The following is a 12,665-nucleotide window of genomic DNA, read 5'->3' on the forward strand; positions in this document are numbered from 1 at the left end:
CTCTCTCTCGTTCAGCAAGCCCTGGACTCCAACCTGAGCAGTTTGATCAAGAGGAACAACGAGCTGGAATCACTGATGGGGAAGATGATCCAGACGTGTCAACATGTGGAGGTGAGCCACTCCATCCCCATGAGGGCACTGATGGCCCGTTTTACTCTCTCACCTTAATGTTTCATGCCCAGACTGTAGAATGAAATCATGTATTAAGTGATTTTGGTTGGTTAAAATGTATTCAGTTAGCATGCAGTATTGAAAGTTATGATATTATTCCATAATATCACATTAACTTCAATTTCAAGTTCATTATCACATCACCATGTTTGAAATTGTTTTGCGCAGGCTTCCCTCAAATTGCAGTTAAAAATATAGGAATTAGAGTGAAATTATTGCAAATATGCAATGGAAAAATGTATATCAAATTTGTGACAGTGTTCACAACCTGTTGTGCAACACATTAAATAATTATACTGTAATGTATTATGCTTGTACTTCCATACTTGCTGTGCAGTACTGACATAATGCATGCTTTATGGTCTATAAAGTAAAAAAACAGATGGTTCTGTACCAGCTTGAGCTCTTTATTTAGATCTGATAGTGTTGTTAGATCATTGGCTCTCAAACATTGTCACGTGAAGGGCCATCAAATTGGTATGTCATTTGGCTGCGGACCCCCATTTGAAAATACCAGATAAGAGAAGATTTGTGTTAACAATTATTCCAAATATCTCCCCAATTATTGAAGATTCTTCGAAATTCGAAATGAGGAAAACATCGCTTTCCGACACGCTGTATACTGTACTTGTAGATCAGCTATTTCCGAATAGCAGAAGTAAAAAGAGTAAACTGAACAGTTGTTAAAGTTTTAAACTGTTCCTCATTTTTCTTGGGATCTCCCTAGGGGGTCCTCGAAACCCCCCCAAGGACCCCACTTTGAGAACCACTGAGCTAGAAGATAGCAGGGCATTGCCTTAGCCTGTTCACGTTCTATAGGGCATAGCAGTGGCGGCCATTTTCTGGTTGCACTCCAAAATAGTCAATGCATTTTCCCCATTGACATTTCCAAAAATATTTATATCAATTATTGTGTGTGTGTGTGTGTGTGTGTGTGTGTGTGTGTGTGTGTGTGTGTGTGTGTGTGTGTGTGTGTGTGTGTGTGTGTGTGTGTGTGTGTGTTTGCCAATGCTAACACTCGGGCTTGTTGGTCATGTAATGCTGGCCTACTAAGAAGCTTTAAATATAGCCATGCCACGGGGCAGAGAGGCAGTGACTCCCACCACCACCCCGCCACCCACCCTCGTCTTAGCATCTATGACTGACGTGGCCTTTACAGGCAGGCAGCAAGGATCATTTATCAGATTCATCAAAAGATATGTTGTTGAAAAGGGACCCTGTCAGAAAGGGGCCGTATTACTCACCGAACACACCACTGGAATATTAGACGTGGTTTTACATCTCCTATCTCAATATTCTAACTTTTTGTGTTTTCTCGTATATATATGTATGTATATATATATATATTATTTTTTAAAGGTTAAAGTACTATATGCTGATAGTAATCATTGCTACAGAGCGTTTGTTTGGTCACAGGGGTCTCTCCAGCTCTTTAGTAAACAGAATATAGTACATTTTCAGGTGTGACAAATTTTAAGCCAATCAGGAGAGAGCACTGAAAATGCATGTTATGTTTAATAAAGAGCTGGAGAGACATGGGAGACTCCTTCTACTGAACAAACACTCGAGCTACTTAACACGAACATAGAGCTATTTAACACTTATTTTAACCAAAGTAAATCACTTTTAACCCTACCTTTAACGCCCTTCTTGAGCATGCTACGGTGTCACAGAAAAGCATCAAAAGTAGCAGATCCGCGAGCTCGTCAGCTACTTTTGATGCGGGTCAGCTACTTTTGATGCTAGCAGATGCTAACAGATGCTAACAGAAAGTAACCGTTTTGAACATACTATGAGGTTTCCACCCCGACAGAGACGATATGCTAGCCATGTGCATGCGTGACTGCACACATGTAGCATATGTACAGTAACTCTGTATTCCTTGGAAGTGGGCCACGGTGTAGCAAACCGTCACGCAAGCGTGTTTTCCACGGACTATATACCAAAGGCTCACTTTCCACTTTTGATGATACTGACTTTTTTTTTTTTTTTACAGCCATTTAGACCGGGGAAGAATCTGTGTCATTTTTAGATTTCTTTGGCTATTCAAAAATAGCAGATATACAAGTTCATAGCGCGGCACCGAGTGCCGCGCTATGAACTTGTAGATCTGCTATTTTTGAAAAATCGTGAAAATGTGTGCAAATCTTTGAATATATATTTGTTTAAAGCAATCAGAATCAGGTTTATTGTCACATCACAGGTTTACAAGGTAAAAAAGTGGGTGAAATTAGTTTTTGTACATCATTCCCATCGCAACGTTAAATTCCGTAGAAAGAAGAGTGGGGAGAGAGAGAAGAAGAGGGGTAGGGGGGCAAGTGGGAAGGAGATCAAACAAGAGAACAATCGAAGCCAAAAACAAGTTATCTACATATTTACAAAGTACCTGAGCAATCGCTTTTCTGATGTCCAAAAGTGCTTGTCTATCATAACTCCTTAGGCACCCGACGGTGTGGGAAAAAACGAGAAGGCTAAAAAATACTAAAAAGAGGAAATAACGTTGCAACGCTGCGGAGCTTGTACGGACGCGTGCCTTCTCCATGGCGCGCCCAGTTTCAGCAAACATGTGTAACTCAAATCTTTGCTTCTGGGGGTCCCTGGGACAAAATATTTTCTGATGGCGCTCCACGGCCAAATACATATAATTTTGGGGGTCTTTGATATGAAAATGTTTGAGCACCACTGATAGTATAGCAACATAAGTGTTTCAGATTTTTTTTTTAGAATATTAATATTTCACGCAAGCATGTGTTCCACGGACTAGATACCAAAGGCTCACTTTCCACTTTTGTGGATGCAGACAGTTTTTTTTTGTACATATCTAAAACACAAAGAAATGCATCAAAAAACATGCCATTTTCACCCTTTCGGCGCTCAGCTGTAAAACAATTCCCTTTCAAAACCGGAAATGAATGAATTATGCATGGAAGGCTTAAAAAAAAAAGAGAGAAATACGTCCTGACCCCATTTCCCCAGTGCATTATGTATGTACTGTACACAGGCTCAACACACACTCTCTGACCTCCTAGAATAACTTGATGCGTACAGTAGGGATAGCAGGATGTCTGTGTGCGTGCGGGTGTGTGTGTGTGTGTGCGTGCACGTGTGCGTGTGTGTGTTGCGTGTGCGAGGCGGATATGCTCTTTGTCATTATATACCAAAGAAATAAACCATGCATGCTAATTTGATGATTACTAAGCTCATGATTAAAGCACACCCTCATATGTTTTCATTTAATGAAGATAATGAAGATCTTAATTTGATGTGAACTCTGACCAGAGCCTGACCAGCACCAGATTTGTGGGTCCAATGCCAGTCCCGATCTTTGGACGGTCCTAGACTCACCATATGTTATGTTAAAAAAAGAAAAGAAAAGTGGAAAAACTATTGTAATCGAGTTTTTTCAAAAATGGTAAATTCAAATCTACAAGCTCCCAACGTGTCATATTGCGAAACATTGTGACGTGTGAGATCTATTTTTTCCCCTCTTGAAAATTGGTTGAAAGTGGTTAGAAATCGGGTCTCATCGGTTGCATAATTGCAGACATGTCGTAATGTCGTAAAAAAGAATAATAGCTGATATATTTGCCAGACTGAGACATCACTCTTGACAGCGTGCTTCTGGCTTTACCTGTGAGAGTGCTGAGAAATGGAGCATTCTCTCACAGCACGCAGGAGCAAACAAGCAACATGGCATGCAGTTTGCAGGGCACTGTATGAATATTTTAACCCATGTTTAATCTATTACAGAACAAGCTGTTCTGGAGACAGCAGCTTTGATTTGCACAGAGTTTGCTACAATATTCTCCAGTGCCATTAAAAGTCTCTTAACATGCATGCCGTATACAGTATGTTCATACATGCGTATGTGACGCGTTGGAGAAGCTACTTTCAAAGCACCAAATACAGCAAAGCTACCCTTCCATCCATCCATCTTCAACCGCTTTTCCGGAATCGGGTCGCAGGGGTGACAGTTCCAACAGAGATTTTCAGTCTTCCCTTTCCAAAGCAACATAGCAACTTCCTCCTGGGGGATCCCGAGGCATTCCCAGGCCAGTGTGGAGATATAATTCCCCCATCTGGTCCTCAGTCTGTCACGGTGTCTCTTCCCAGTGGGAGGTGCAGCAAGGAACCTCCCTAGGGGAGACGCTCGGGGGGGCAGTCGTACAAGATGCCCGAACCGCCTAAGCTGGCTCCTTTCCAAGGAGCACCCGTCTGAGAAAACTCATTTTGTCCGCTTGTATCCACAATCTTATTCTTTCGGTCATGACCCACACTTCATGACCATAGGTGAGAGTAGGAACGAAGAGTGCTCGGTATATCGAGAGCTTTGCCTTCTGGCTCAGCTCTCTTTTCGTCACAACAGTGCGGCACAGCGACTGCAATACCGCTCCTGCTGCTCTGATTCTCCGGCTGATTTCTAAAAGATACCCTATTATAGAGACATCTAGTTTGGTTATATCTACTGTAAAGCTACTACTAGGTCAAAAATGATCAAATTGACAATGCACACGTGACAAATATGTTTAAAAAGTAAAGCAATTGAATAATGCGGAATGCATTGTAATCTCAATTACAAGGAGAATTCCAGCGCCATACATGTCCACAGGGGAAGAAACACTGGCTTATCTTGGCTATAATGTGAGAGCTGCTGGTTAGACGTTGACAGTGTGGTTGTACAAGTTATTAGAATACGGCTCCTGCTGTTCTCTAATATGAAGCCTAGGGAGACGTCTTTGTTATTTTTGTGAGATTTGTGGGGGAGTTGATGAGCTTCATTACTGTAGCAGACACTTCTCTGAGGACGCACACACACACACACACACACACACACACACACACACACACACGCACATACGCACATGCACACGCTCACACACACACACACACACACACACACACACACACACACACACACACACACACACACACACACACACCTATAGTCCTGCGACCATGGCCGCCAAACAATGTTAAACAACAGAGCCCTCATAAGGGCCATATGAGCTGACACTGGCCCTCAAACGTGCCATGGTTTACAGCTTCTAATAAACATCAGGGGGTCCAATGTTACCCCAGCATTCCAACAGCTGGGGTAACATTCCAACAGCACTGAGTGCCGCGCTATGAGCTTGTAGATCTGCTATTTTTGAAAAACATCGTGAAAATGTGTGCAAATCTTTGAATATATACCGTATATATTTAACTTAAATTTTTGCTTCTGGGGGGTCCCTGGAACATAAATATTTGACAAATGTTCACTTAAAAATATATATATTTAAAAAATATGCACACATTTTCACAATTTTTCAAAAATAGCAGATCTTGCCGCGCTACGAGCTTCTCTATAATAGCACGAGTATGTGCTATTTTTGAATAGCCCAAAGAAATCTTTAAATGACACAGATGCGTCCCCGGATTGAATGGGTTGAGAAATTGCTTTTCTTCAAGCCCATTCAGTCGAACATTTTAATTTCACACATTCCCCGTGTTGCGTTTCGTGGTTCATCAGGGTTTTGCGGCGTCGACGGCCGGTGTAGAAATAAAGAAAAGGACTGTCGAGTCAACACGGTCTTTCATTCAGAGTCAGCCAGCCAGCCGGCCATGACATGCCTTAACGTGCTGCGCTGCATGGCCTCCCATTGATCCAACACCTTGGCTTTCACAGCTGCTCTGTTCATGACTCTGACTCACCACCAGGATGAATACCATACTGTACTGTACTGTATGTCCTTGCTGTAGGGCAGAAACCTTGTATCTCCATATTTTGGCAAATTAATGCCCTACTTCACTGTTTTCCTTGTCGGGACCCATCTTTGGGTCGTGGACCGATTTTTATAGTAAATATGTGAAAGGATTTCATCAATTAAAAACAACTCCAACATTTTGAAAAAGTATTTCATAAATAAAATATTTAATATATATTTAAAAAATTAATAAGTAGTGAAAATAGTTGATCTACAACAGTGGTTCTCAACCTGGGGGTCGCGACCCCCAGGGGGGTCGCCAAATAATTTGGGGGGGTCGCCAGATTTTTTGGTGAATTTGAGAAAAAAAAAAGACAAAAAAAGTTTTTTTTTTTTTTTTTTTTTAACAAAATATTTTTTTCATGTTATCATTAATTCATGTTTTATCAGTTAATTTACTCAATTTACCCACTTTTTGCAAAAATGTTTTGATAATAAACAATTATCAAATAACCTATTATAAATAAATAACCTTCGCGCGCGCGAACGGGACCGCTCGCGCGCGCGAACGGGACCACACGCGTGCACGCGGGGGGTCGCGGGAAATAATATCATTATTTTGGGGGTCGCGGCCTGAAAAGGTTGAGAACCCCTGATCTACAAGCTCACAACGCGTCCCATCGTGACTCGTTGTGAGCTTGTTGATCGGCTATTTTCACTAGTTTGGGTCTCGAGCTAAAAAGTTTGGGAGCCCCAGGGCCTACTTCATGGCACAAAAATAGTGAAAATAGCCGATCTACAAGCTCACAACTGCTCGCATCGCGAGACATTGTGAGCTTGAAGATTGGCTATTTTCACTATTTCCTTTTTTTTTTTACCCATTAAGACCTAAAGCCGATTCTACAAATCACTGTTTTCTGAAAAAACGTATGTTGCTATATATATAGCTAAAATCTAAAATGACAACCGGACTTTCCCGGTTTTAATGGGTTAAATATAATTTCTAATTACGTTTTGGACATACAAGGTTTCTGCCAGACACAGACAGCCACGATATATCATCTCAATTCACTCTTATGATTGAAATGAAAGGACTGCCACTTTACTCTTACGTCAGAGCCCATGGAACCGGTTGTGGTTTTATTTGGTCTGGCGGTACATTGTGATGAAGGAGGCTGTCACTTAAATGTTTCCCCCAAAACAATGAGTGGATTACTGTCTTAGACAATTTGTGACGCTCACTCCGCCAAGACCGGAGATGATGACATCTGGGAGGATACGTCACTCATCTCCCTGGAACAGCCACACACAGGAGCACACGCGCACACACACACACACACACACACACACACACACACACACACACGCACGCACACACACACACCCACGCGCAATGTCGGCTCACTGTCATATTGAAGCCATTCAGGAAGAAGATTGTCCTTTTCATTTAAAGCCCTATTCTTCGGCGTAGACATTTGGCGTAGACTCGAGGAGGGAAAAATGGAGGGGGGCAAGTATAGAGCCCTGGGGGACTCCAGTAAACAAAGTACATATACCGGTAAAGGGTTTAGGGGGTAAAGTCGTTGATAAAACTCGTTTGTCGTTGGTCAAGTTCATAGACTGCTGGCTGATATGGTAGAAACAGTTTCCATTTCGGAGTGAATTAAAAGTCAAATGCAATGGCTCTGGGGTGAACACATGCACGCCGCGCACGCCATACTCACGCACAGATGGCTGCCGTGGCATATGGCATGTGTCACGTAAAATGTGTAGAGCATCTGAGTGCTGTATATGCTGTATAGCATGTTTTTTGACAGGGACATTAAGTGATATCACTTAACACTCCCAAGTCACACACACGCACACACACATGCTTTTGTGGCATCCACATATTGAGACGGGCACATCTATAAAACTATTTTCAATGAAATGAGAGAAAAAGGCTTAAAATATTCTGACATTTTGCTAATGCAAAACATAGATGTACACTGTGTGTGTGTGTGTGTGTGTGTGTGTGTGTGTGTGTGTGTGTGTGTGTGTGTGTGTGTGTGTGTGTGTGTGTGTGTGTGTGTGTGTGTGTGTGTGTGTGTGTGTGTGTGTGTGTGTGTGTGTGTGTGTGTGTGTGCGCGCGCGTAAAACATCACATAACCCAAGTTATTTGATTAATTGACTGCATTGATATGATACATCATAATGTCCCCAAGTACTCAGCTTTATATGTATCAGATCATGTCAGTGAAGCGCTCTCACAAAGTTCCATTTTACAATGATTCTCAATATTTCCTTTACATTTCACGGCCCCCAGTTTGATATCCATTAGGCCAGAGACCCAAATTTGATATTAATTTTATCCCTACACTATACAATCTGTGTTGGTTTTGACAAATGGAACCAAGTGCATAAGGCTCCATTTTGGTTCCTAGCTATCAATCATTTAGCTGAGGACCCCCTCAAGGACCCCTGGTGGGGGAGGACCCCACGTTGAGAATCACTGCCATTGTATACAGTATACATTGGGTTTATTTAGCTTGCCATGCAGGTGGGAATAAAACAAATTGGATATACACTCGACAACATACTGTATGAAACAGAGTGCAATATACAACTTAAAGCTTAAGACTGGCAGTGTTTCAATGCATTTGTATACACTTGATAAACAAGCATAATAACGAGACTATAGATTAGAATAACCCAGCAGGCTACGGCGAAGGGCTTAGCCTCCAACCAAAGAGATTTCTACAGCGTAAACAACAGGATGAGAATTCAAGTCACTTTCCAGCACTAAGGGGCAAGGTGGCTAATTAGTGGTTTTGGAAAAGACGCGTTTGCATTTCAATTGCTACTCTTCCTTTATTAACCCATTAAAACCGGGAACGCGTCTGTGTAACCACTTTAACCTTTAATTATTATTAAAACTTTAATTATTTTATACTTTGGCTTTTCAAAAATAGCAGATATACAAGCTCACAGCGTGGTACCAAGTGCCGCAAATCATTGAATATATATATATATATATTTTATTTTTATTTTTAAAGCGAACATTTTTAACTCAAATCTTTGCTCCTGGGGGTCCCTGGAACAACATATTTTGAGATGGGGGTTGAATATAGCAACATAGGTTTTTTTTTAACTGTTAAGATTTAGAAGAGATTTGTAGAATCCCCAGAAGCAAAGATTTTAGTTAAAAATGTGCAAGATTTTTTTCGAAAAATAGCAGATCTACAAGCTCATAGTGCGCTATGAGCTTGTATATCTGCTATTTTTGAATAGCCAAAGAAATCTAAAAATGACACGGACGCGTTCCCGGTCTTTAATGGGTTAAGAGCAGAGCCCTAGAAGGTGTTTCCAGGGCCAATGTAAGGTACATATAATACAGAAACCACACAAGAGCTATTCATTTATTTGAAACTCTGGCCCTGGTGGCAATGTGTGCTGATGCAAAAAAAAAACTAAATCCCCACAGAACATGAAGTGAGGGGGGACATTGAAAGTAATCCCCTCGTATCGCACATTGACGTGAGCAAGTACGCAAGTGTGGACGTTTGTGTGTTTGTCTGCCTGTGTGTGTGTGTGTGTGTGTGTGTGTGTGTGTGTGTGTGTGTGTGTGTGTGTGTGTGTGTGTGTGTGTGTGTCGCGAGTGAGTTTGTAACACTCTCGTTGGCATGGCAACACTCGGGGGGGGGGGGGGGGGGGGGGGGGGGCTGTCCTCGCTTTCTTCGCCGCTGTCGTAGTCACGTCTCCTCTTGCCAGAAAACACTTTTTTTTCTCCCAAGATATTAATAGGTCCAACAGGGAAATGGATATACAAGCAGAAATATGGGACATTATGAGCAGACCCTCTGCTGCAGAAAAATAAACGTGAACTTTCAGTTATTTTCATTCGCCCGTTTTGAATCGTAAAGCCCTTGACTCCCTGCCGCTATAAAATGAGCTCAGCGCCCTGTGTGTCAGAGCAGAGCTCAATGGCATCTCTCATAGCGAGTGTTTCAAAGAAACATTCACATGCACTCTGTGACATTTTCCCCAGGTGCACTATATGATATCATCTCTGCTGGGTTAGAACCCTTGTATCAGTCATCATATTCATCTTTTTTTTGGGTAAATTAATGCCCTACTTCGTCATTCTTCAGTGTCATTCATGAATAGAATTCAAAATTCTAATATGAGGTTTACACCCGACAGTGATAGTATATGATATCATCGCTGTTGTATCATCCTATTCATCTTTTTTCCCCCCCATAAATTCCCTATTTTTATACTTTGTTGTATGAAAGGGTCGTGAAAGAAGCAAAATTTGTAGATCTACAAGCTCACAATGCGTCACATCACGGTGACTGTGAGCTTTTAGATCTGCTATTTTTTGCTATTCTTGAAAGAAACAAACATTGGAACATTTGTGCCTATAATGACATGCCCAAGCTAGGGACGCCAGGTTCAAAGTTGTTATAAGACTGTCTGGTAGGTTTCATAAATATGTATCCAATGATTAAATAATAACTACATTGTATCCATTTGAACCATTTGATCCATTTGTTCTGTATTTCCTCTCTAAAGTAACTATTTTGGACGAACTGTACAAGGTTCCCGCCTGACAGTGACGATATGATATGCACATGTGTTTTACATTATGTATAAGTGTGAGAGCACATAGTTGCCTTTACATACAATATGCAAAGCCCCCTTGATCTCTGAACCTGTGGTGTGGAAAGCATCTGTGTGAGACACGACACAGGAGAGCTTTGAGTCTCTCCACTATATACGTCAAGTCATTGGCATGCAAAGTGTTGTCTTCTTGTACTCAGATATTTTACATAAGTAATAGAAGCAATACCACAATATAGAAGTACTCTTGTTACAAGTAAAAGTAGCAATACCACGATATAAAAATATATATTCTGTTACAAGTAAAAGGTCTGTGTTCAAAATGTTACTTTAGTAAAAGTACAAAAGTATTGGCGTCAAAATATACTTAATGTACCAAAAGTAAAGGTACTAATGTTTAAAAATAGCAGATCTACAAGCTCACAACGTGTTGCGATGCGACACGTTGTGAGCTTGTAGATCGGCTATTTTCAAATAGCCTAGGTATGAAATAGGGCTAAAGTGGTTAATGTATGTTTTATAATGTAATAATTTATATCTGCAAAGTAACTAGTAACTAAAGTTTTCAAATAATTGGAGTGGAGTAAAAGTATAATGTTTTCCTCTGAGATGTAGGGGAGTAGAAGTAAAAGTATAGACAATTGGAAATACTCCAGTAAAGTAAAAGTGCCTCAAAACTGTACTTAAGTACAGTACTTGAGTAAATGCACTTAGTTACTTCACACCACTGTCTGTGAGACACGTACACAGGAGAGCTTTGTGTCTCTCCACTATACGTCAAGTCATTGGCATGCAAAGTGTTGTCTTCTTCCCTCCCGTTGAAGCCAACCTGGAGGGCTATATAGCTGATGGATGAGACGCGATACATTGCTTCTGGAGCGCAGTGCTGGATGAAGTACTCACATTTCTCAATACCCTATTGTAAAAAGTACAAGTTCGGTATAAAAAAATGACTTGAGCAAAAGTACAAAAGTATTGGCATCAAAATGTACTTAAAAAAGTAGAAAGCACTCATTATGTAGAATGTCCCATTTCACAAGTTTTCAAATGTATGAAATGTATACAAAATATTTTGAAAATAGCCGATCTACAAGCTCACAGTGCGTCGCATCACCACGCATTGTGAGCTTGTAGATCTGCTATTTTCAAATGGCCGAAATGTATATAGGGCTGAAGTGGTTAATGTATGTTTTGTAACAATAATCAAAACCTACAAAGTAAATGGTAAATAAAGCTTACTAATAATTGCAGTGGAGTAAAAAGTACAAATATCTCCCTCTGGGATGTAGTGGAGTAGAAGTAAAAGTGCGGAACATTGGAAATACTCCAGTAAAGCAAAACAATACCTCAAAAGTGTGCATAAGTACAGTACTTGAGTAAATGTACTTAGTTACCTTACACCACTGCCAGAATGACATGATCTATAGCCAATAAACATTAAATAGCCCCTCACATCATCCGTCAGTGGCTCCATCCAGGGTAATCCTTCCCCATTATGTGTCTGCAGGTGAATGCCTCTCGCCAGGTGGGTAAGTTGCTGGAGGAGTGCGATGTCCTCATTGTGTGTGTGTGTGTGTGCGTGTTTTCCCATGCAGGTGAACGCCTCTCGCCAGGAGGGTAAACTGCTGGAGGAGTGCGATGTCCTCATTGACATCATTCAGCAGAGGAGGCAGATCATTGGCACCAAGATCAAGGAGGGAAAGGTATGTAGAAGAACTACACACGGCCATTTTCCCCACACATCAGGGGTCTTCAATGTTTTTTTCAGGCCGAGGGCCCCTTAGCTGAGAGAGAGATGGAGCAGGGACCCCCCACTAGTAGGCCTATACTGTATGAAATTGTGTTGCAGATTAAACCTGTTCATATGTTTCATAGACAGACAGACAGACAGACAGACAGACAGACCACACGGTAATTGACGCTCGTATGTTGATTCAAGTACGACCCCAAATCTCTGCTGAGGCCCCCCAGGGACCAATTGCTCGGCGCAATTGGTTCTTTATTGAACATATTGTGAACAGACGGAGGACTCTAACAGCACAGAACCAGGACTCCTCAACAGACGGGGGAGTGGGTGCGACGGGCCCAAACCTAGATCCCTGAGCATAAGGGATGGGCTATTCACTTATGGAATCGAGAAACTGCTGGCTATTTTTCTTGGTTAATCTCTGGTTAATTGTCTCTATTGAGAGCTGGAAGGCACTT

General features: G+C 41.4%; 1 protein-coding gene across 1 annotated transcript in view; it reads left to right on the top strand.

Annotated features, from left to right (window-relative positions):
* LOC311040515 (E3 ubiquitin-protein ligase Midline-1-like) overlaps window positions 1-12,665 on the top strand; it is a 93,169-nt gene that overhangs the window by 59,660 nt on the left and 20,844 nt on the right. Inside the window, exons 4-5 of the mRNA XM_084050845.1 lie at window positions 16-111; window positions 12,056-12,163. Of these exons, the coding sequence (XP_083906971.1) occupies window positions 16-111; window positions 12,056-12,163 (204 nt within the window). The remainder of the gene's footprint in view (window positions 1-15; window positions 112-12,055; window positions 12,164-12,665) is intronic.

This window comes from Gymnoscopelus microlampas (genome assembly GCF_963454915.1).
Source record: "Gymnoscopelus microlampas genome assembly, chromosome: 24".
Classification (NCBI taxonomy): Eukaryota; Metazoa; Chordata; class Actinopteri; order Myctophiformes; family Myctophidae; genus Gymnoscopelus; species Gymnoscopelus microlampas.